This window comes from Seriola aureovittata, chromosome 7, assembly GCF_021018895.1.
Source record: "Seriola aureovittata isolate HTS-2021-v1 ecotype China chromosome 7, ASM2101889v1, whole genome shotgun sequence".
NCBI lineage: Eukaryota > Metazoa > Chordata > Actinopteri > Carangiformes > Carangidae > Seriola > Seriola aureovittata.
The window spans coordinates 26,197,632-26,220,973 of NC_079370.1; the positions used below are offsets into that span (position 1 = coordinate 26,197,632).

General features: G+C 43.1%; 3 protein-coding genes across 6 annotated transcripts; 1 reads left to right on the forward strand and 2 right to left on the reverse strand.

Moving 5' to 3' along the window:
• Positions 1-2,138: 2,138 nt before the first annotated feature.
• Positions 2,139-7,434, reverse strand: LOC130172487 (calcium homeostasis modulator protein 5-like). The gene is made up of 3 exons (XM_056381246.1): positions 7,296-7,434; positions 6,130-7,120; positions 2,139-4,993 (listed from the first exon to the last, which is right to left on the reverse strand). The coding sequence occupies exons 2-3, from the start codon at positions 6,670-6,672 to the stop codon at positions 4,604-4,606; spliced, it is 933 nt and encodes a 310-aa protein (XP_056237221.1). The 5' UTR covers positions 6,673-7,120; positions 7,296-7,434; the 3' UTR covers positions 2,139-4,603.
• Positions 7,435-7,549: 115 nt separating this feature from the next.
• calhm6 (calcium homeostasis modulator family member 6) lies at positions 7,550-9,865 on the reverse strand. Its single transcript, XM_056381245.1, has 2 exons — positions 9,253-9,865; positions 7,550-8,366 (listed from the first exon to the last, which is right to left on the reverse strand). Exons 1-2 carry the CDS (start codon positions 9,796-9,798, stop codon positions 7,935-7,937), a joined length of 978 nt encoding a protein of 325 aa, XP_056237220.1. The 5' UTR covers positions 9,799-9,865; the 3' UTR covers positions 7,550-7,934.
• A 1,480-nt stretch (positions 9,866-11,345) lies between these two features.
• cnot10 (CCR4-NOT transcription complex, subunit 10) lies at positions 11,346-23,139 on the forward strand. 4 transcript variants are annotated; one of them, XM_056381030.1, is made up of 20 exons: positions 11,346-11,540; positions 13,240-13,331; positions 14,420-14,581; positions 14,713-14,863; positions 15,434-15,573; positions 16,355-16,438; positions 16,516-16,599; positions 16,695-16,812; positions 16,992-17,141; positions 17,736-17,938; positions 18,343-18,464; positions 18,846-19,022; positions 19,711-19,791; positions 19,888-20,001; positions 20,131-20,261; positions 20,341-20,373; positions 20,652-20,779; positions 21,372-21,447; positions 22,724-22,804; positions 22,979-23,139. In XM_056381030.1, exons 1-20 carry the CDS (start codon positions 11,525-11,527, stop codon positions 22,993-22,995), a joined length of 2,160 nt encoding a protein of 719 aa, XP_056237005.1. In that variant the 5' UTR covers positions 11,346-11,524; the 3' UTR covers positions 22,996-23,139. The 4 variants fall into 4 exon arrangements, with proteins under 4 accessions (XP_056237005.1, XP_056237002.1, XP_056237004.1 ...); XM_056381027.1 differs by lacking the exon at positions 22,979-23,139 and having other exon boundaries at positions 22,724-22,931; XM_056381029.1 differs by lacking the exon at positions 22,979-23,139 and having other exon boundaries at positions 20,655-20,779; positions 22,724-22,931.
• The last annotated feature ends 203 nt before the right edge of the window (positions 23,140-23,342 follow it).

Sequence of the window (23,342 nt, forward strand, 5' to 3'; positions counted from 1 at the left end):
ATATTAAATGTGTACATACATACACAAAAATTCTATATGTTTATATACTGTATGTGTTTCTTATTAATTTTTCATTAATTTTAAACATGTCTCTTTTTTTACATATATCTTTATTTTATATGTACATATATTTAATAAATGGAAATTCAATGTATGTACATATATTACTTTTGTTTATTATTTATCGTGTTGCAGACAGGTGACAAATGAAAGTAAAAACCAGCAGAGAGGGTCAACTTGCATAGAATGGAGAAATCACTGATACAGACAAAACACTCACACACAAATAAAGAAGTCATAAATACAGATCACATTAGAGCATAGGAATGATCTAAATAAAAATATTAACAAAGAGAAATCAATGTTTTTTTAATTCTTAAAAAATAAGAACAGTTTCTGAGTTAAAATTGTTTTAATGTTTGTTTGCTGTCACCAGCCCTTAATCCTTTCTGTTGGTTCCTTCATCCCTCACCCCTCCTACTTTATTCTGTATTTCATGTAAGTGTCTTCCTTTTGATGCTCGGCCCCAGTACTGCTGCTACTGTTGAATTATTTCCTCATGTCTTCTGACCGCCTCCTTCACTAACTTATCTGCTTCCTCTTTTCCCAGGATTCCACAGTGCTGGTACCCACATGGGCGTTATGTTTTCCCCTGACTAGCTAACCTTGAATTAGTAAACAGTAGTTCATAAACAGGTCTTGGTGACGGCTGGCTCTAATATAGACCCACTCTTACACTCACACTGTAAATAACTTGACAGTCTATGAAAAGCTGTTTATTATCAACTATTCTTCTCAATATATCTGGAATATTCCTGGACTAGACCTGCTGTTCGATTTCCATGTTTATATTCTCCATGATCAGTTTGACTCCTTTGTTTCCACCCTTTACTGCTTGTTTACACCTATCATCCTGCCAAGTGTTTCCCTTCCTGTGCTTTTAGTGCAGCTGATACTACACCCTGCCTCGTTTTACAGTTAATCATCTCTATGTTTATATGTTGTCACTAATCTGACGAAGATGTTCATCACACTCACCCAGGAAATTTTCCCAGGTAGCTTTCTCCCTCTGTATCGTTGCTATATTTATTTTACTCTGGTCCCTCTGGTCACTGGTGTCACATCTAGAGCAGATTTCTCACCAGCATTCACATTTGTTTTTGTATTTCTGCATCATTAACACAAACCAGATGTTTCCCGTCTGTCAGTTCTTCCACTGCCTGGCCACTGTGATCGGTCCCCAGGTGTCACACTTAGTCGATGTCGATCAGCGATACCTGGTGATTCTGACTTTGTGGTCTGACACTGTAGTTATTAGTGAACTTTTTGATGTGGGGGAGCTGCTGCAGTTTGAACCTATTGACACTACAACTGTATGTATCTGTGCTGTATTCAGTGCTTCTCCTCCAGCTCGTCTGGGTCTGCAGGTGCACAGAGGGAAACCTTTGAATGGAGTGGAGCTTAGAGTCTGCATTGATAGTGGATGGTGCTGGATCAAGCTTTTATTGTGGTACTTCTGTTTGACTTAAATACTTCTGTTTATTAAAATATTTAGTTTTACCAACATTTAGATTTAACATTCAATTTAATATTTAACATTTAGATTTATGATCCAACATTTACATTTAGATTTAACATTTGATTCAATGTCTAACATTTAGATTTAGATTTAACATTGTGATTTAACATAAACATTACATTAGTATTATTTATATATTTTCTGTTGAAGAAAAGTAAATATGGCAAAGTTCATAAATATTGCTGTAAATCTGGTATAAAAAAATATCACACCATATTGTTTGGAGTTAAATGCATTGAAATGTTGCTTTTGATCTCAGTATGTACAACTTTATAATCAGCACACTGCTGATCAAAACTAGTGTTTCTATTCTAACAAGTGTGGGCATCACGCTCACGTGTCTTTACCTGCGGATCAGACAAGGTGGAATGTTGAAAGACTGCTCACCTCTCAGGAAGGTAATTACATGGATCACTGTAAGAACAGTAGACGAAACACTTCCTTCTTTGTCAAACGTGACAATCCAGGTGGTCAGTATATCATATTTGTTTACACTGGCTGGCTTTAAAAAGACATAACCTTCATTCTCACACATTACACAAAAACAGGAGACACTTGATGCAGTCGTACAGTTTAATGTTTTCATTTCATTCACGTTTTCAGCTTAGAGATGAATTATTCATCAAAAATGAAACCAGGGCCGTAGCAGGATCTTCAGGTCAAATTCCCCCAAAGCACCAAAAACAGCAGAGTAAACAAATCCAGAATATGAAAATATCTTTCATATTTTATTTGTTTAGTGTATAATTCTTTTATGCTTGCTGTGTTTGATTTTAGGTTTCATAAATTGTAGAATGAACATTCCTGAAGTTGTGGGGTACATCAGGGGGTCAGGGTTGGGGGGGCTGAACCTGTTGCATCAAATCTTGACCTCTTTGTGGTCCTCAAAAAAACGCAGTTTTTCCTGTTTCCTATCGTTTTCTGACCGATGTGTGAAACATCACCACTCTAATTCGTAACTGCTGTTAAAGGTCTGACACTGAGTGTGGTCAAACAGGGAACTGCAACATCTGCAGTGAGAGAGGAAGGTGACGTTAGCCTCATTTCATTATTAACTAATAGATATCCAGCAGCCTGATGTGGTGACTGTCGTGTGTCGTGTAACTGTGAATGAACAGTCACACTCTGGACTCACAACAAAGACCGGAAAGTTGACATTTACATGAAATAATTGGGAGAGTTTGGCTTGTTTGTCAGTGTTGCGCCCCTAAGGTGACAGGCGTACCGGACTTTTATTGTCATGGTTACCGTAATAAACACACGACTGTACCCAGAGGTTTAGGCACTAAAACTACTTGGTTAGGTTTAGGAAAAGATCATGATTTGGGTTAAAGTAAGTACACCCTCAACATCAGACGATCTCTGTCGTCATGGTTACAATAATAATGACATGGTTAACTTTGCTGAACACTCATGTATAAAAGAAACAATATAAACCGCTGGTTTCTCATGGGAATCGAACACCGCTCTCCTGTGTCATATTCATCCATCCACCACAACCTCCTCCTGACGTGGACTTTGTCTCTCTTTATACTACGTCACTGCTCCTGTCATAACTACTACGACCACTAGATGTTGCCTAGCAACAATACGTACGGGTCATAATAACGACCTATGGACCTGTTTCTTACAGGAGGACAGTCTCTAATAAACTTGTATGCTTTGTTGGTGTCACTGTTTTTGTGTTTTTGTGTGTGTGTGTGTGTGAGAGAGAGAGAAAGAGAAAGAGAAAGAGAGAGAGAGAGAGAGAGAGAGAGAGAGAGAGAGAGAGGGGTAAGGAAGGGTTGAGTGAATCAATGCTCTGCTCACAGCTCTACAGTGAAATAAGGTTTCAATCATTTGAAATAGTAAAATATTTTCAGATTCTATTCTAGATATTTTCAGAATCAGACTAAGTTCCCCAGTTTTTCATTCGCTGGTTTTCCACCTGTGCAGGAGCTCAGCTCTGCTGGTTGCTTGTGAGAGTTCATCCTGGTTTAGCTGTGCAGCATGAGGAGGACTGAACTATAATACTGTACGACTCACAGGCTGTTTTTACATGTATATCGATGAGAGTGGTGTATTTGATTGACACTGACACTGTCTTTATTTGGATGACCTGTCTGAGCCATTCACTGCAGCGCTGATTTAACTGGCCCCTATGAAACAGCAGCTGGCCCTAGACCGGCAACTGTGGTCCAGACCCCCACCCTGTGTCTGGTTCTGGTGCTGTTAGAGGTTTCTTCCAGGTTTTCCCTCAACTGTCACCAGGTGCTTGTGAGGTCTTGACCTTCTCTGTAATTTAACTTGAGATATGTATGTTATGATTTGACACTATGGTGGCCCTGAGAGCTCAACACACTGCAACTTAAGAAAACACACAAAACACAAAAGACTCCAGAAAACATCTTCATCAGATTTAAAAGCATTGAACAACATTTGCGTCCCAGCCTGGTTCATCACTTTTTTTCTTTTTAAGTAATCATTTTGCCTTAATTCCTATAGAGAGAGAGAGAGAGCTCGTACTCACTCTACCCCCCTCCCCCGCCGCTTGTGTCCCCTGGAAACACTTCCGTCGCAGAACACTGAGCTCTCAGGGACACCGTAGTATACAACTAAATTTGAATTGAATAGAACTAACACTGAGAACATGACCTCAGTGTCTCCACCCGCAGCCACGGCCCTGAATGCATTTTCTTAAAGTTACTGGAAATTTGTTAATATGTTTTCTTGTAAATCCAAAGTATGTAAAACATTCAGACGCCGCGTTAATAGAAGACGGACAATGCACCTGTGCTACAGAGGTAGAGAGCATTAGTATAAAACAGTGGTTATGTCCTTTATTGTCTCATGTGCTTAAAGGGTCGTACCATTGCAGTTAACATAGTGAGGTTAGCTTTGTCAGAGAGGAGGCAGCCTGGGCTTCTCCTCAGTCAAACATGCACATACATTAGCCCTTACTAACAGTGATGAGGATCGCGCGGTCTCACTAATCCAGTTTCTGTATTTCCCAACAAAATGGCGAGCAGACCACACTCTCTTCCACTAGCTCATCTCTATTCCATCCTCAAGCTCCAGGACCGGCCTCTTCTCTGGTGTGAAGTCCCTGTCCGCCTTCTCCACGTAGCGCTGCAGGGTGCTGTAGTACTGCTCGCTCCTGGAGAAGGTGTAGTACGCGGAGATCTCCTCCCATGCCTTGTGGTTGGGGAAAGGAAACGGGGCGGGGTCCTTGTTCTCGAAGAAGCTCTTCAGGTTCCTCTCGGCCAGCTTGGTGGCGTAGTCCACAGCGAAGGTGTCGAAGCTCTCCTTCTCCTTGTCCATGTAGCGTTTCCAGAAGGTGAGCTGCAGGTAGCTGACTTTGGAGCGGCAGTTGTGGTAGCAGGTTCCCAGGAGGCCCACGATGGCAGAGAGGATGATGATGCACCAGCCCAGGATCTGCAGGCACACAACAATGAAATACACACAGTATATTTAAATAAATACTGATAGTATGTAATTGTAGTATGATTGTAAATTATATTAAGACTTGACCAATTTTAAATAAGTAATCACCAAAAACCACTGATCTGAAATGTTTTTCCAGGATTGTAAAAGCTCTGACAATAACACAACATTCCTAACTCAAGGTCCACTTACTCGCTTTTTCTCTCGGGCTCTCTGGGCTTTAAATCTCATCTGTATTTGACAACTCACTTTATCTCATGATCATGAAAACACACACTTTAGTGGTGGTTGAATGGAGTATCTTAGAGGAGAAAACATGTACATTATTAAATCTATTTAAAAAATATTATATCTGTGAGAAGTGATAACTAATGAAGAAAATCCTTGAATTGCTTTGTATTAATTCAGGTTTAAAGGTTTAACTGATGAGGACTGTGATATCTGATATTGAATAACAACCATGTAGAAGTTCTCTTGAGTCGGTTTGTCCTTGTTTCATACTCTGATGATGATGTCATGGTGATGTCATCAGGGGTGCGGTTATTTGGAAGATGTGGGGATTCACCAGACATGGAGGATCTAACAAGGTTAACGAGGTAATGAGGTTTATAATGATGACAGTAAAGAGCTGAGGACAGGAGGGGGAAGACATGGTGCTTAATCTGTCTCTCACTGGAGAATCCCTCAGTCAAAGAATGCACTGGTTTAGTCACTTTAAACTGGAGCAGAGTTCAGTTGATCCATTCACTGAACATCTGCACAGCTGTGCTCCCCCTCACTCACAGGACAGTTGAGACCGGGGACGCCTCACATCAGATGCAGACTGGGTTTAGACCTGACACTCAGACTCTCGGTCAGTTCAGCTGTTCACACATGTGGCTCCAGGAGCTTTTAGTGTTGCAGCCCAGTAAAGTTAAAATCAAACCTGATGCATCAGCGGCTGACATGTCTGAACTTGACTGGAGCCTACATTTCCCATAATGCATCTGAATGAAATCTTTCATTAGATCCTCCCCGCCTGGTAAACACCCTCATTGTTTGAACTCAATAACCTACTATTTGTAAGATGATAACCCTCATGACATCACTGTGACAGGACTAGTCTCATCCTCAGGTGTGTGTCTCACCTGTGACTGGGCCCTGAGCATCAGCAGCAGCTCCATGCGCTCCTCGCTGGACAGCTTGGATCGGTCGCAGGGAACCCGGGCCAGCTCCTCCCGACACTTCAAGGTCTTGTTTTTACAGAACAGATCCACCACCACATTTTCATCCAGGCCGCTGACGGCACACTCATAGAAGGTCCCGTTGAGCAGGGCCACAGAGAGCCACATTATAGGGGCCACGCAGGCCCCAGAGAAGATGTTCATGAACACCCTGAGGCAGCCGAAGCAGTTCCCACGGGGGCAGAGCTTCATGGGGTCGAGGCAGCAGCCTGTGTAGAGCCTCCACATCCTGGTGCTGAGGAACAGACCCATGACCAACAGCACCGCAGCCGGGCCCAGCAGGAAGGTCAGCCCGTAGGGGAAGTTCTGGTCGTGGTTGCAGGGACACTGAAAGGAGACCATGGTGAAGATTCGCTCCCCGCCTATAGTCAGCAGAGCCATGAAGCTGTAGCCAATGGTGGCTTTCTGGTTCATGAAGAAACGCAGGATGGTCTGGAAGTTATCCATGGTGTGAGTGAGGACGCTCTGTGCCAGAAAAATGAACTCAGGAGAAAGACGACAACAGAAAGCTGAGTGTCTGTGCAGCCGGCAGTCACTCCCTTCCCGCTGCTGTTTCACTGCTGAAGAAAAAAAAAAACAACACACAGCTGCCAAGCCTGTTTGTGCTCCTCCCTCTGTCTGACTCTCTGTTCTCCAGGCTCCTCCTTCAGTCACTGTGACGCCTCCTCATTCACCACATCTACTCTTCTCCAGAGGAAAGTCCCTGCTGCTGTGCTGCCGCTGAGAGGAAACATTCAGCCTCTACAGCGGGGAAGTGACTTCTTCTTCATGTGCCTTCCCTTTTCCTCTTCACGTTTACATCCCTCTTCATGTGCTTCCCTCCCCGGCTCTAACAGTGCCGAGGTTGGTCTGCTTCTTATGAACACCGGTCTGAGTCTATTGGCGGTGATGTGACCTGGGATACAGCGTGAAACAACAATCAAAAACACACCACAGGAAGTGAAACAGAGTCGTCCTCCTGTTTCTGTTCAAGCAGTGAAATAATTTGATTTGATTTTCTTCCCCGCATGTCAGCAGCATGCATTCAATAACCACTGTCACATGGCGTGACAAAGAGGAAATAAACATACCATACATGCAGAATGAGAGCTTTCATTCCCTCTATTGTCACATTCCCATGGAGAACAGCGCGTTGCAGAGACACAGAGCAGGAGTCAGTGGATTGGAGAAGTGCCCACATCCTCTTTGTGGTTTCTCTGTTCCATTCCCAGAAGACCAATCGTTGAGACTAAAACACTCTGAATGCAGCATACAGACAGTTGCAAAACATCCTCTGCACACATGAAACACATCATCATCATCTTTTTTGCACCAACACCATCGGTCAAATCAAGTCACATTTATTTGAGTTCATTTTAAAATTGGAAAGTGGACCACAGATGGTACAGAGCTGAATCAAGAGACATCAGTTTGATGTGAACAGAGGAAATATATTCGTTTCATGGCTGATGCTCATTGGCTGAATGTGTGCGTGTATGTGTGCAGTCTACCACTAGTGCAGAGGAAGTGGTTGGCTCTTACACCCAATATATTTCCTGTTTAGGACAGCTCAGACAACATGAGAATGACATACTCTGCTTCACACTTTAGCTAAAGCATTCTCCTTTAAAAGCAAAACATGAGGTGAATCCTGAGGCCCACACAAACCACAAGTTTTAATCTCTGGATGAACTCCTCAGAGCCGGACCCGGTCTGACCCTAACACCACCTCACAGTGCTATCCTGGCATCATCTACAAAATCAAGAACAGCTGGGGTGTTTGTCGCCTCGCCTGACGAGGCTGAAGTCATCCTCATCATCCTGCTGTCGGTCTCCTGGCAGTTCTCCACGTACCGGTGCAGGGTGCTGTAGTACTGGTCTCTGGTGCTGAACTTGTAGAGGGAGGAAATCTTCTCCCAGTCCTTGTTGGACGGGGTGGTGAGGGGTTCAGGGGGTGTCTGGTTGAAGAAACTCTTTAGGTTCCTCTCAGCCAGCTGTTTGGCGTGTTTAGCTGTGTATGAATTAATCAGGTCGTTCTCCTCCTGAGCGTACGCCCTCCAGAACTTGAGCTGCAGGTAGCTGATGGGGGAGGCGCACCGAGCCAGACAGGTCACCATCAGGTTGGACAGCATGATGAAGGCGATGAGCAGCCAGCCCAGAATCTGCGGTCGCCATGAACACACAGATAGATAGAGGAGTCATTTTAAACACCGAGATATTTGTCACATTACAAGGTGAGATGAATCACGTGTGGTGACCTTCCATGCACAAAAACAAAGAGGCCGGATGTTGAAGGTGAACGTGTTGTTCAAGGTTCAGAAACCTTTTAAAAACACAACAGAAGCACGTCATATCAATAAGCTGGAAATTGAACGTTACACACAGAAAAAAAACCCTTCACACCCTGAATCTGAATATTACAGATGAACAGATGTCATCATCATTATATTGTTGTTTATTTCAGATTTTTTAAAATGATTTACTTGATGCAGCGGGCGGAGTTGGATCTGCTCCGTCATGTGCTATCACACTGTCAGTTGCCTAAAGACAATGAAGCTATAATAAATGTCTGACACATTATTATAAATACTACAGTATGACTTAACTGCACTCAGTAGACTACACACACCACACACAGCAGAAACTGACAAACTCACCACAATAATTAACACACACCAACTGTGTAATATCCCTTATTACTCATTTTTAGTATTAGACATTTTCATTTTGCATTTCTTTTGTCCACATTGCTGCTGTAAGACTGAAAATCCCCCACTGTGAAACTAATAAAGGAAAATCTCATCTAACCTCAGCTTATCTTATCTCATCTTATCTCATCTGAGCTTGTCTTTTCTTATTTTGTCTTGTCCTGCCTTATCTTATCTCATCTCATCTCATCTTATATTGTCTTGTCTCATCTTATCTTGTCTTGTCTCATCTCATGTTGTCTTGTCTTATCTTACAATGTTGTGCTTTGCTGAAGTCATCAGAGGGCAGAAACATTTTCTATGAGTACAGTTGGTCCTGCTGGAGCAGATCAGCACTGACCTGAGACTCGGCTCTGAGTTTGATCAGGACATTATCCCTGTCAGCCTGCGGGACTCTGCCGTCTGTGCCACAGGGGAGCCTGTACAGGTACATCTCACAGTGGGCCTGGGAGCTCTTATCCGCACACAGGTGCGAGTTTAACACGCTCGCGTTGGTTCCGGTCATCAGACACTGGAAGTACTCCCCGTTGAGCAGAGCCACAGCAATCCAGCTGGAGGGCGCCACCAGCGCCGTGGTGCTGATCTGGAAGAGGGCCACCCCGGCGGCGACCAGCGTCTTCCAGCGGCACAGCTCGGCTCTGCGCTGGCACAGACCCGTCAGGAGCTTCCAGGTCTTCTTACTCAGGATGTAACCCAGCAGCAGCAGAGCCAGAGCGGGCACCAGCAGGAAGACCATCCCGTACAGAAAGTTCATCTCATTGCAGGGACACTTGAACACCGCGGAGGAGAAGATCTGCTCCCCCCCAGCTGTCAGCAGCGCCACCAGCCCGAAGCCCAGGTTGGTCTGTTTGTTGGCGATGTTCAGAACCGTCTTAAACTTGTCCATCTCTGACCGCTGAGTGACAATCTCTGGTTTGTAACGGTAACACTTTCACTTCCACCTTTTCCATCTGTCAGTCCCCTCCCCCCGCCCCCCTTCAAAGCAACACCACCACCCGCAGGTGTCAATAACTCTGCTCACCATGGTTTATTTGTGGGTGTAAAGTTACACTCAGCAGCTCTGCCAAAGAAGCAGGAGGGAGAGGCAGAGGGTCTGTAGTTACAACAGTCCAGTCTGTGTCACTGCTTCATCGAGGGTTATCTTTAGATAGGTTTCACACACACACACACACACACACACACACACACACACACACACACACGACTATCATGTGTAATAATAATAATATATGAAATGTATATACATATGAAATAAAAACATATATGTATTAGCCTACATATTAGATTACATACAGACCTGTGAGAAATTGGAACAATTAAACACTGTTGCTCATAAAATTAGAATATAATATTTTTTTCCTTTTTCCATGAAATGATTGTGACAATGTGATTTATTTCATTTCATCTGGGTAATTGAGACACATAATGTAATGATTGCACCTGGTCAAAAGTGATTACTGATGCATTTAAATAGGAATAAACAGAGGATTGTGTCTGAAAACAAAATTATTCCAACTTTATGGGCGACAGTATATTTTCATATATGTCTAGCTCATACAAATATAATATGTACGTTTATGTATGTATTCTTTTATTTTAGACATGTTACATATATATAAATATATATCCATCCCAAAGCCTTCAGATATCCAGAGCATGTATATATGTGATAATAATATATCCCCTTATAGGTGATATATATGACAACATCACTCTTGATATAGGGACATATATGTCATATATTACATTTCTGTATGGGCAGTGAGCAAGTTCAATAGAAAAGAACAGCACACTTCAGTAGATGATGGGAGGGGGACGAGGATGTTAGGAAGAGGGGCCAGGGTCTAGAGGCTGATCATCAGACCGTGTTATAACAAACTGTCACCAACAGGAGTCAGTGGAGGACGCAGTCCAGTGGTATAGAAGGTGTCTAATGCCTTTTAATTTCTTATAGGCCATGTTTTCATTATTATGAACAGAAACACTCATGACGTGTATTAAAGATACATCAGATACATGTATTAAAGATACACAGTTTACATCTTGTATATTTTTATCAAACTACAAAAGAATTTGATTTTAACTCTCAAGCAGTGCATGCTGGGAAGTATATTCATCTTGTGTTTCTAAGTCTGAAAATTAAAACTAGAGATTCTAAGTTGAATTATCTAGAAATTAACAAAATTTACATATTTACATTGAGTAAGAATAGATGAGTTGATTCCACTAAAATCCTGAGGAGGGATTTAGAGCAGGACTTGGCTGTAGTGGAGGATGAAATCTAGTTTAGGTTGTGTGTGCGTGTGTTTGTGTGTGCGTGTGTGCGTGTGGTTTGACCGACACTCCGGAGCAGAAGGTGGCGGTAATGCACCAATAACATGGCTTCTAACCGCCGTAAAAGAAGAAGAAGAAGACGTCACCAACCAGCGAAGAAGAATCTGTTTAGAGCGGACCAGACGGATTTCGGCTACAATATCTTCAGTGTGAAACACTGGAAATTTAGTATTTCAGCTATAATTCTAACGTTTCTTCTGCCGACCAACGGATTTTAATCTAATATACTCCTAACTACAAACACAGGGTTTCTAACTGACCATCAAAAGACCCCAGAAATGGCAGAAAACGCAGGTGAGTGTGTCAGCTAACGCTAGCTGGGTAGCTAGCAGTGGTCAGTTAGAGCTAGTTGCTCCTCCGTGAACAGATGTGCTGTTTACTGCAGTTAACCCAACACTTCCACCATGAGCAGCTCTTCGTTAACCAGTTTCTCTGTATCCTAAACACCCTGGGGGTCCAGCTCACAACACCCGTTCCAGTTGACGTTAGCTTAGCCAAGATGCGTGTTGGCTGAAGACACGTTCAGACGAAACTTCATTCAGAAACGTCATATTTTAGTGTCTTCCCTACAGCACTTTTAACCCTATCAGGACATAAACGACTCAAATATGCCCGGAGACCTCTGGCTTTAACGCCATCTCTATAAATTTAACTGTAATCCCACAGACACCTGTCAACAGAGTAACGAACAGTTAGCGTTAGCCCCGCTCTCCGTTAGCCTGATACACTGGTTTAGCTGAAGAGGTGCCTGGAACACCTTGTAAAGTTAACGTGATTTATGAATGATTTTTTTGTGTCAGAGGCAATAAAACGTCTTTTTTTTGAGATGATCGATGTCATGTACACACACACGACATGGCCACTTTATCACAGGTACACCTGTACATCTGTTTCTTAACGCAAATATCTAAGTGGTTCTATGGTGAACTGAGTCAGTTGTTGTTGAGACAAAACATCACAATTGGTGTGACTGAGGCATGATGTTTGCAGACGGTCGTTAAGAGTCTCATAAAGTGCCGCTCTGGGATTTGCACCACAACAGAGCTCTGTCGACAAAATACCTTCTTGTTGGTGGAAGCCAGGAGAATGGACAGATACTGGTTCAACCTGACAGGAAGGAATCAGTGACTCGGATAACCAGTGGTGATGCACAGCCTGTAAAACCGTAAAGAGGAGCAGAGCTGGTTCCACTCCTGTCACCAATAACAGAAACCCGAGGCTGCAGTGGACACAGACTTGCCAACACTACAAAGTTGAAGACCTTGTCTGATGGATCTGGATTTATGCCATGACATGCAGGTGATCAGGTCTGAATTTGGTGTAAATATGACATGAGTCCATGGACCCAACTTGCCTTGTGTCAACAGTCCAGGCTGCTATTGAAGGTGTAATTGTGTGGGGAATGTTTTCTTGCACAAATTGGGCCTCATTACGCACTATTCAAATACAGCCTGAGATATTAAAGTGAGAGCTACCACAGTAGGGCGTCTGTGACGGAGGGCACACACATATCTTCTCACAGTATGTAGGCCATCCTCACCCATCACTATCAGTGTTGCTGACCATGTTCATGTCTTTATGGCCACAGTTCACCATCTTCTATTGGCTACTTCCAGCAGGATACTGCTCCATGTCTAAAGTCATCTCAAACTGGTTTCAGCAACATGACTGAGTTCAGTGAACTTCAGTGACCCCCACCCCATCTCCAGATCTCGATCCAGTAGATGTGGATGTGGTAGAACAGGAGATTGGCAGCTTGAATGTGCAACTGAGAAATCTGGAGAGATTATGTGATGCATCATGTCAACATGGAGCAGAGGCCATGACTTGACGGACTGAGGAACTACCCTGTGTTAGTGTGGTGTTCCTAATAAAGTGATCACTGAGTGTCAGCGCAGTTTGTTAACATCGCTCATTCCCACTGCATTTTTAACCTTGGTTGGAGACCACTGTTATGTAAGTTTGACTGTTTTCTCTCTTTCATTTTGATCAGAACAAAACGAGGCGAAGCATGACAGCTCATCGTCGCCTGGAATGACAGACCAAGAGAAGGAAATGGCAGCGAGTGCATATGAAGCATTTTCGGTAAATCCTGATTAACGATGTCTCCTTTCATCCAGCCACTGTGTGATTTTACTTTCCAGTCTTTTGTCATGCACATGTGCACTTTTTCACAATCAGATTATGTGTAAACATGACAGGGAAATCAGGATCCCATAGGAGAAGTCTACCTGGGGAAATCTGGTTTTGTAACCCACTACCCCGTTTATAGAAACCAGGTTTCTCGTTTACATTACATTTAAGAAATCAGTTTACTGGAGACGGCTGACTGTAACCTGCTGACTTAAGTTCATGTAACACAAATCCAACATACTGAATCGTCTTCTCTCTGGTCTTTTGGGTTCACATTGATCTTAGAGTCATAATCTCTTTTAGTTTAACTTTGATTCATCTCATTCAATAGTTTGAGCTGATCAACTGAATTAGTTTGGGCCATGACCTCAGGTATTTAGAATATAAATCATGAAAAAGAAAGTGTGTCAGATTCAGTAGCTACAGCTGTTAAATAAGTAATAAGGGTCATATCAGCAAAGACCAGATTTGAAAGGAGTCAGATCTGGATCAGGTCCAGAAAATCCTGATGACATCCCTAATCAGGAAGCTTCATGTGTGCATGCAGTGCTTGTGGCTGTTTATGTAGTGCATTAGTGGATCGGAGTTTTGCAATATGAATAAACTCCTCTTTCACAGTATATATAGATTCATATTGTAACATGAATATAAATCAGACCAATGTTCCAGAAAATCATTTGAAAAGCTTGTTATGGATTAAATAACCAAACAGGAATTCAGCAGGAAGTTAAATACCTGATAAATTAAAGTACTTACAAAGTCCTGCTTATTAATTTACACCATTGCCCACACTGCTCTAATACACTTAGTGTAACAGTATGACAAATCTGTGACATTGAAACCTTGTAGATCAGTAATAATGACGTGTTGCAGTTATGACTTTCACTCATGATTTGTGGATAAATGTGCAGCTACTACAGGACTGTCAGAAGCAAATTTATGAGTTGTAAGTCTGGAGCTTGTTGTGAAGTGTGAAATGTGTCAACATTAGCACAAGGAGAAATTCTCATGTCACAAATGACGCCGTCTGTTCCTCGCAGGCCGGGAAGTACGACGAGTCTCTCAAAAACCTGGAAACACTGCAGGAGCTCAACAAAGAGGACTACAAGATCGCCATGAACAAAGCTGTGGTGGAGTTTTATAAAAGTGGTCAGACCACCACAGGGACTCTGAAGCAGACACTCATGGCAATGAAGAACCAGGTAACTACTGAAATGTGGGTCATGTTTTTCTCATGTTGAATTTGTGTTCAGTGACAGCTCCTGACAAACACCAGCCTTTGTTTCCTCATGAGGTCTTTTGGTTTCATCAATGATCCCGTCTCTGTCTTCAGGTGCACACATCAGCAGAGGACGTCGATGGGCTGGACGACGTCGAGAACAGTTTGCTGTACTATAATCAAGCCATCATCCACTATCACATGCGACAGTACTCTGAAGCCATCTCCATAGGGGAGAAGCTGTACCAGTTTCTGGAACCATTTGGTACGTTGTGGTACTTTACATGGTTTACTGCAGGCTGCTGCTGCTGCTGCTGCTGTGACTGATTCATCATCATTTAATCAATGTTTAACCATTTATCCAGCACAAAAATACTAAATATTTAGTGATCATAGACTCCTTCATTCACTGTAAGTAAATACGTTTGGGTTTTCTGAGTGAGGCTCCGACAGAAGTAGCACTTTGAAAACATGACTGGCTCCTGATCAAATGTGACGTAATAATCAGAGTTGTAGACTGAGACTTTGACTTAAAGTGGACTTGGACTCATCTGCCTGGAGACCTGACTTGAGGGTTTGGAGGTGGACTGCTGAGGAGATTTGACTTGTTGAGCCATAAATGCTGAATAATGCAGCCCTTCTGAATAATGGATATGGTGACAAACCAAAGATTTCATAACCTAATAAACCAACGTCTCAGGTCTTGGCTCAAAAGCTATAAAAACAGTTTGTGTACAGGGGTCAGACCACAGTATTTCAGTTAAAGTAGATATGTGATGAAGCTCCATGTGTCAGCCCTGAGTTTGGCATCCAGTCATTGTTTTATTTGTCCTAGAAGAGAAGTTTGCTCAGGCTGTGTGCTTTCTGCTGGTGGATCTGTACCTGCTCACCTTCCAGCCAGAGAAGGCCCTCCACCTGCTGGCTGTGCTGGATAAACTCTCTGTGCAAGGAAGCAACAAGAATGGCAAAGGAGAGGTAACCCAGCTTTACACAATCTGCCCTTATTTTGAAATGCTTTTATAGTACATTACTTAAAGGTCTTGTTGCTGAGGTCTGTGGTTTCAGTAAATCACTAATGATGTCAAAACAAAGAAACAAGTGATCAGGATGTGTACACACATCTTTGTTTAAAGTGATAGTTCAGGTTATTTGACGTGTGTGGTACTTAACTATAGTCAGTGTATTAACTGCAGTAAATTCAGATCAGCTGAATGATGAGCTGCTGTGGACGAGGTCAACAGAAAAAACGTTTAAAACTTTAAAAAAAAAAAAAAAAAAAATGCCCACAGAAAAAAACTAATATAAGTAGCTTTATTTTTGAAATTTTGACTATTTCTGCTGCTGCTACTACGGCTGAACTCATCACTCAGCTCCTGTCAGCGCTGATCTGAATCTACTGCCCGTAACACACTGGCTATAGATAAATACCTCTCACAACCCCATGTCAAATAACCTGAGCTATCACTTTAACATCTAAGATGTCTAACTCCACCCAATAACAGAGATGGATTGAATTTAGTTTGTGGTGGTCACAGCATTGTGATTACATTTCCAAAAGCAGTGTCCCTGATACACCGGATAACAGTTGTCAGTGAAGAATTATTCTCAGAGTTTTATACCTAACTGAACAAACTAAATATTGGAGCTGGGCCACTTGAATGACTACAACAGATTCTTGTAGCCACTAACTGAAGATGTTGTCTGTCAAGAAGTAAGTTTACTGTTTGAGTTTATCAAGTTCTGTGCTTGATTTCAGAACAACAGCTCAAACAAAGACGGAGCAAACCAGAAAGCAGAGTTCACAGCCATGATCGAGGCGGCCAAGTCAAAGATGCACCAGGTAAGAGCTGTGATTTAAACAGCCACTGTTTCTGAGTCAGTCTCCGTCCCGTCGACTGAGTGTTGTTTGTGTTCCAGTACAAAGTGAGAGCCTACATCCAGATGAAATCCTCCAAGGCCTGTAAAAGGGAGATCAAATCAGTGATGAACACAGCAGGGAACGTGAGTCCTCACCGCTGTTCAGATAGTGTGACATCATGTCAGTAGACCCTCTCCTGGTTCTCATTGTGACCTCTGTTTCCTGTCCCCCTCATCAGTCTGCGCCCTCGCTCTTCCTCAAGAGTAACTTTGAGTACCTGAGAGGAAACTACAGGAAAGCGGTGAAGCTGCTGAACAGCTCCAACATCGCAGAGCATCCTGGACCCATCAAGACAGGTGACAGCTCCTGCACCTGAGGACTGAGGACTTCCTCTAAGCTGCTGGCTTCGACTGTTGATGAATCATTATTGGCTAAAGGCTGCTTCCAGTCATTGTGTTCATCAAAGATATAACTGACAGGTTTTTGTATGTGTTGTTTGATGAACTGTGCACGTGTCCTGCCTTGTCTCCCTCAGGTGAATGTGTTCGGTGTATGTTCTGGAACAATCTGGGCTGCATTCACTTTGCAATGGGGAAACATAACCTGGGCATTTTCTACTTCAAGAAGGCGCTACAGGAGAACGACCACACCTGCGCACAGCTGGGAGATGGAAACAATGGCCAATGTGAGTCACTGTCTCCTGACTCTGCTTTGGTCTGCTTTACATGCACTTATGTCATGTGTAGACTGAAAGGCTGCACAGAGTTTGTAGCTCTCCTTCAGAGAACAGCAGCTCTGCTCCACTGCAGCTTAATCCTCGTGACTCTCTGCTGTCTATTACCATCATTTTGTGGAAGTGTTCATCAAAATATGACTCAGAAAACATACTACAGCTTCTCATCACAGTACTTTTACATGTCTCTCTCTCGTCTAGTTTTAGTTCAGTTTGTTTTCAGATATCTTCTCTGTCAGAGGAATTTAGTTTGTGACATTTGAAAGATTCAACAGCGCTGTGTCTTTACAGACATGATGTGTCTGTTTCTCATCATCAGCATTTTCACTGGAACTTTCTACCATGAAACCTGTTGACAGAGATGTCTGTAACAGGGACACTGTGTCTGGGAAAACAACTTTCATTGATTTTTTTTTTTTTTTTCTTCTTTATCAACAAAGGACATCAAAATATTTTTATTCATCTTGGTTGGTTTTCATCAAATATATTGTTACCATCTTCCCCATTAGTAACATTTCCTCTGTCTGTTACCTTTTTATTCTCCAGCTAAGAAGTTCACAGGTATCCCCATGTGTGCTCTGCTAGCCAACAAGCGCTACGAGCTGCTGTATAACTGTGGTATCCAGCTGCTGCACATCGGAAGGCCTCTGGCAGCGTTCGAGTGTCTGATGGAGGCCGTGCAGGTTTATCACTCCAACCCCCGACTGTGGTTACGGCTCGCAGAGTGCTGCATCTCTGCCAACAAAGGGGTAAGACTCATCTGCTTCTGAACTGTAGCTCTGTTTCATAATTGATTTCCCTCTTGGCTTATTTTAAAGATATTTTGCATATTCTTTTTGTTTAGTATCAGTTTTTAAAGAAAACAACTTTACACTCCCCCATTTTTAAAAATGGAAGGATTAAGTGAGATTAAGTTCTGTGTTTCGTCGCTCTCACTTCAAGTAAAACATTATATAATAATGATGATGGGTTTGCTTCAGTAATTATTCACAAACTACCATGGTCATTATTCTTGAGTGATTTCAGTATCAGATGCAGCAAGTTGAACATGTGTTTGTCAATGACCTTTTAGATTTCTGAGACCTTCATGTTTAAATAGTTTAAAGGTGAGCAGAGTCACAGAGTTGTTTTGTGTCTGTGTTGATGTCTCCAGGGCTCGGAGCAGGAGAGCAAAGGTATACCTTGTAAAAAAGGTATAGTTCAGTCTATTGTCGGGCAGGGCTACCATCGCAAGATCGTCCTGGCTTCTCAGTCGACCCAGAACACCATCTACAGGTCAGTGTGAACTCCCTTCATCCTCCAGCCCTGAACTCCACAAATCAAACTAACCATTCAGACATTTACTTGTCAAACACTGTGTGTGGTCCTGTTGGTTTCTTTAAATCAGAAAACACTTCTCCATCTTGTATAATAATATCCCTTATACAACAGCATGTTAACAACTCTAATGATATGATGTTTCCACTGAGACACCTTACACATGTTTTAAGTCTGCATCATTTTATCATGGAAACATTTTACATGTCTGTACATCATTTTATACACATTACCCCCCTGGAGTCTGACTGTATGACATCGGAGGAGTAGGACACTGACTGACAGTTAGTTCATTTTGCTTAATATTGGCCCAAATTCTGTGTGTGTGTGTTTGTACAGTGAGGGCCAGTCAGCAGCTATCCCAGTAGCCAGTATGGAGTTTGCAGCCATCTGCCTGAGGAACGCTCTGCTGCTGCTGCCTGAACACCAGCAGGACACCAAGACAGAGAACGGCTCCAAGAGCTTCAGCCAATCAGGAAGCACAGAGAGCGGCAGCGAGAACAGTGACGCCTGCAGGTCAGAAAACTCACAGACACAATGTCCTGATATCTTGTATCTGGATTTTGACAGTGTTAAGAAAAACAGCAACTTGATGGAAATCACTCAAGTTGTTTCCTTCAGCATCGGTTAATATCCTGATTATTTATTGTGGGTCATTCTGTAACTGTTTCATACTATTTGAATATTAATAATCACAGTGTTGGAGCCTGTGGAGCCTCATGAAGACTCTCTGCTCCCAGTAAATGAAGGTCCTTCCCGTCTTTCTTCTCTCTATAACTTGTGGCACAGACTGTTTTTATACAAACTGACTGATTAAGGGAGAGTCTTCATCCACTCATGGCTGACTGTGGGAGTGGAAATGAGGCTCGTGCACGAGTGAGATTTATAAAGTGGAACCATGAGAACGCACGGCTTCATAATTCTGATGAAAAGAATGTGTGTGTGTGTGTGTGTGTGTGTTTCTGGTTTTGTGCGTACACATAGTTTTAGTCATGAATCTACACAGAGTTTTATGCATCTGGCTCATGGACTGTGACCAGATCACTGCAGCTAATATTCTGTTCTGCCTCCTGAGCCGACAGGGAGGTTTCATAATGAACCTTTACCTCTCGTTACTGTTATGATTGTTCCTCCCTGTTGATCATCTCTCCAGTGGAGCTGGACGTGTTGTTGTGTTCTGATGAGTGCCGTGTGTGTGTTGCAGTGGGAAAGGTCAGGAGGCTGATAAGTTCCTGTCTGCAGCTCCATCGTCCCCCCTCAGGAAACAGGAGGTGGAAAATCTCAGGTAACCAAGCTTCTCCTCTCACACATGAACGTAAACTCACCTGTAGAGCCCAGAGAGCTGCTCAGTGATCAGTGCTGTCACCTGTGTGATGTGTAGGTGCTCCATCCTGGCCTGTAGTGCCTACGTGGCGTTAGCACTGGGAGACAACCTGATGGCTCTGAACCACGCCGAGAAGCTGCTCCATCAAACCAAGGTGTCTGGATCTCTCAAGTGAGTCCTGGACCTGTTTCTCAAACCCAGCTCTGGTTCACCTGCTCTGCTTCTAATGACTACACTGATCAGATCAGGTTTTGACCAGCAGTGTCTTCCTCACTAACCGGTGTTGTCTGTCCTCCTCAGGTTCCTGGGTCACCTCTACGCTGCTGAAGCCCTCATCTCATTGGACAGGATCTCTGACGCTATCGCTCACCTCAACCCAGAGAATGTGAGCGACGTGTCGATGGGAGTTCTGAGCAGCGAACAGGACCAAGGTCTGTGGGTTTTACTCATCATCAACAAATCTCACAGTGTGTTCTGCTTCCTGAATGACCGGTGTGTTTGTGTCTACAGGGTCTGACAAAGGAGACGAGCCTGTCGAGTCCTGTGAGTCTGCTTCATTTAAACCTTGAGCTTTACCTGAAACAATCCAGGATCTCACCTGTAGGATATTTAAACAGGAACAGTCGTCATCCAAGTCCATAATTAATTCTGATGTCAAACAGCAAAGCAAGACTATAGATTAACTTAAAGTATTACAGGTATTCCTCTAATACTCCCGTTTGCGTGTGTGTGTGTGTGACCTGTGTGTGTGTGACCTGTGTGTGTGTGTGTGTGTGTGTGTGTGTGTTTGACCTGTGTGTGTGTGTGACCTGTGTGTGTAGCAGGGAAGCAGACTCCCCTCTGTTACCCCAGCAGTGTGACATCAGCTCGGGCCATGATGCTCTTCAACCTGGGCAGCGCCTACTGCTTGAGGAGCGAGTACGACAAGGCCCGCAAGTGTCTGCATCAGGTAACCATGGCAACAGCAAATGACTTAACAGGTTTTCCTTAGATACAACATTTTTAATGTTGCGTTCAGGTCGAACTTCAGCCAAGTGCAGAGTCACCTGTCAGCTCCATGTGGTCCAGTCAGAGGATGATCAGGGTCAGAGGGGTGAGACCTGTATCTGACGGTGAGACCTGTACTCTGTATCTGAGGGTGAGACCTGTACTCTGTATCTGAGGGTGAGACCTTTACTCTGTATCTGAGGGGGAGACCTGTACTCTGTATCTGAGGGTGAGACCTGTACTCTGTATCTGAGGGGGAGACCTTTACTCTGTATCTGAGGGGGAGACCTGTATCTGAGGGGGAGACCTGTATCTGAGGGTGAGACCTGTATCTGAGGGTGAGACCTGTACTCAGTATCTGAGGGTGAGACCTGTATCTGAGGGTGAGACCTGTAGCCTGTATCTGAGGGTGAGACCTGTATCTGAGGGTGAGACCTGTATCTGAAGTGTGTTGTTGTTGAAGTTTGAACAGTTTCTCTTGCTCTGATCATTTTCCAGTGACATGATCATTTTATTCAGGACTCATCCAGCTGTGATGTGTTTGTCTTCATTAGGCTGCGTCGATGGTGAACACTAAGGAGATCCCACCTGAAGCTATCCTGCTGGGAGTCTACTTAGAGCTACAGAACGGTCAGAGCGCCGTCACACTCACTGACTCACTGTGTCTATAAAACCTCTGAATCACTGTCAGGTTGTTGAGCTTCTCCTCAGTGCTGTCGGGCAGGGCGTATAAAAACAGCCCCACAGTAATCTGCAGAGCAGCAGTCTTCTGTCCTGCTGGTTGAGCTCTGCTGTTTAAATCCTGTTTCATGACACTGTTCCAAGAGGAAAACAAATTTTCTAAATTGATAATTCTGTATAATGACACAAAACAGCTGTCAGCAGCTGTTATTAAAACATCTTATTATACCTTTATCTGCATCTGGAACAGCAGTTGTTTGACTTGACTGAGTCCGACCTGTTGTAATGAACAGAAAGTCTTCCTCTTTGAATCTGGAGCTTTTTATTTTAATCCTCATTTTCTGTTTTGTTATTGACTAAACGTTTTGTGTTCAGTCAACATTGAACACACACTGTGAGGAACTTGGCTTATTTTGTTGTAGAGTATTTTATTGGTTTATTAATTTGGATCCCCATTAGCCACAACCAAGGTAGCAGCTACTGCTCCTGGGCTCCACTCAAGTAAAAAGCACAGCATAATGCAAAACCATGTAAATTAAAATCAAAGACAAAAAAGGAAAAAAGAAAATAACAACTAATACCAACAACAGTAAAACTACTAATAACAGTGACAAGTTCCACAATTTATCTAAAATAAAACTAAAACATTTGGTCCAGTTCAAAAAACAATATCAATAAAAACAACAAACAGTCTGAAGAATAAAATTCTTTAAAAAATATAAATAAAAGTTCCTCATTAATGATCATATTCAGATATTATGTTGCAAAACATGTCCCAAGTAAGTAGAGCAGAAAAGTAACATTGATATTTATACTGAAACTCAGGTATTAGAAGAGTCCTGAGACCAGAATCAGACCTGATCCAGGCATCTTTTAATGGATCAGGATCAAGATCTGAGGTCGTCTTTACATCAGTCTGCTCATATCAGCTGTGATCTGAACTGCATACAACTGTATCTAATCAGCATTTTGGTAAACGCAGAGTAGGACTCTGTATCTGCTGATAAACAGTACTGAAGAGCTGCATGAAAAAACCCTCAGGTGTCACAGGTGACACCCTGCTCTGCGTTATTGACTGTAAACAGACAGTACTCTCACCTTTTCTGGTCATTAAGCTCCTGGGTGAGTCCAGCTGATGTGAATGGGGGTTGTGGTTTGAACCTCTTCCTGTGTTCAGTGTGTGGATGATAATCCTCAGGTGTGTGTCTGTATGCTGTGTCCTCAGGTAACACCCAGCTCGCCTTGCAGATCATCAAACGAAACCAGCTGCTGCCCACAGCGGTCCAGAGGGTCTCACCAGACTCCCGTAAGAAACCCGTCCAGCCCTTCCAGCTGCCCTCATCCTTCACACAAGTTCAGCGCAAATGAGCCTCCACACTTCAGACCCCTACACACACACACACACACACACACACATACACACACATAAACACACACATCTGTGAGGAGCCTTGATATTTATAAAGCTGCCTTCCCTCAGCGTCAGGAGCCGTATGAAATGCAGGTGTGGCTGCTGACGGACGAGTGAAGAACCTGAGCTGCAGCCGCGTCCATGGACTGAGACCAGCTGACTTTTTATTTCCATTTGACTGAGGAACCTGTGTGTTGTCTGAACAATGAAAATAAATTTTATTTACTGTACGTCATGTCTGACTCTTAAATACTTACAGTGGACACAGTCACAGGTGATGTAGTAAAGACAGGAGTAAACACTGAGACCTCAGCTGTCTTTCAATGGATGATGATGGATGATCCAACAGATCCAAATATTTTATTTATATTTTAATGATTTTATTTTCTTCTCCACAACCACCTGGTGACCCCCGGAGATTATCCCAGTTATC

Coding starts and splice junctions, on each gene's coding strand:
- cnot10 (XM_056381027.1), top strand. Junction 14,582..14,712: donor TCATGGCAATGAAGAACCAG/GTAACTACTGAA, acceptor CTCTGTCTTCAG/GTGCACACATCAGCAGAGGA. Junction 15,574..16,354: donor ACAAGAATGGCAAAGGAGAG/GTAACCCAGCTT, acceptor GCTTGATTTCAG/AACAACAGCTCAAACAAAGA.
- LOC130172487 (XM_056381246.1), bottom strand. CDS start 6,672: ATGGATAACTTCCAGACCATCCTGCGTTTCTTCATGAACCAGAAAGCC. Junction 4,994..6,129: donor TGCTCAGGGCCCAGTCACAG/GTGAGACACACA, acceptor GTGTGCCTGCAG/ATCCTGGGCTGGTGCATCAT.
- calhm6 (XM_056381245.1), bottom strand. CDS start 9,798: ATGGACAAGTTTAAGACGGTTCTGAACATCGCCAACAAACAGACCAAC. Junction 8,367..9,252: donor AACTCAGAGCCGAGTCTCAG/GTCAGTGCTGAT, acceptor TGGCGACCGCAG/ATTCTGGGCTGGCTGCTCAT.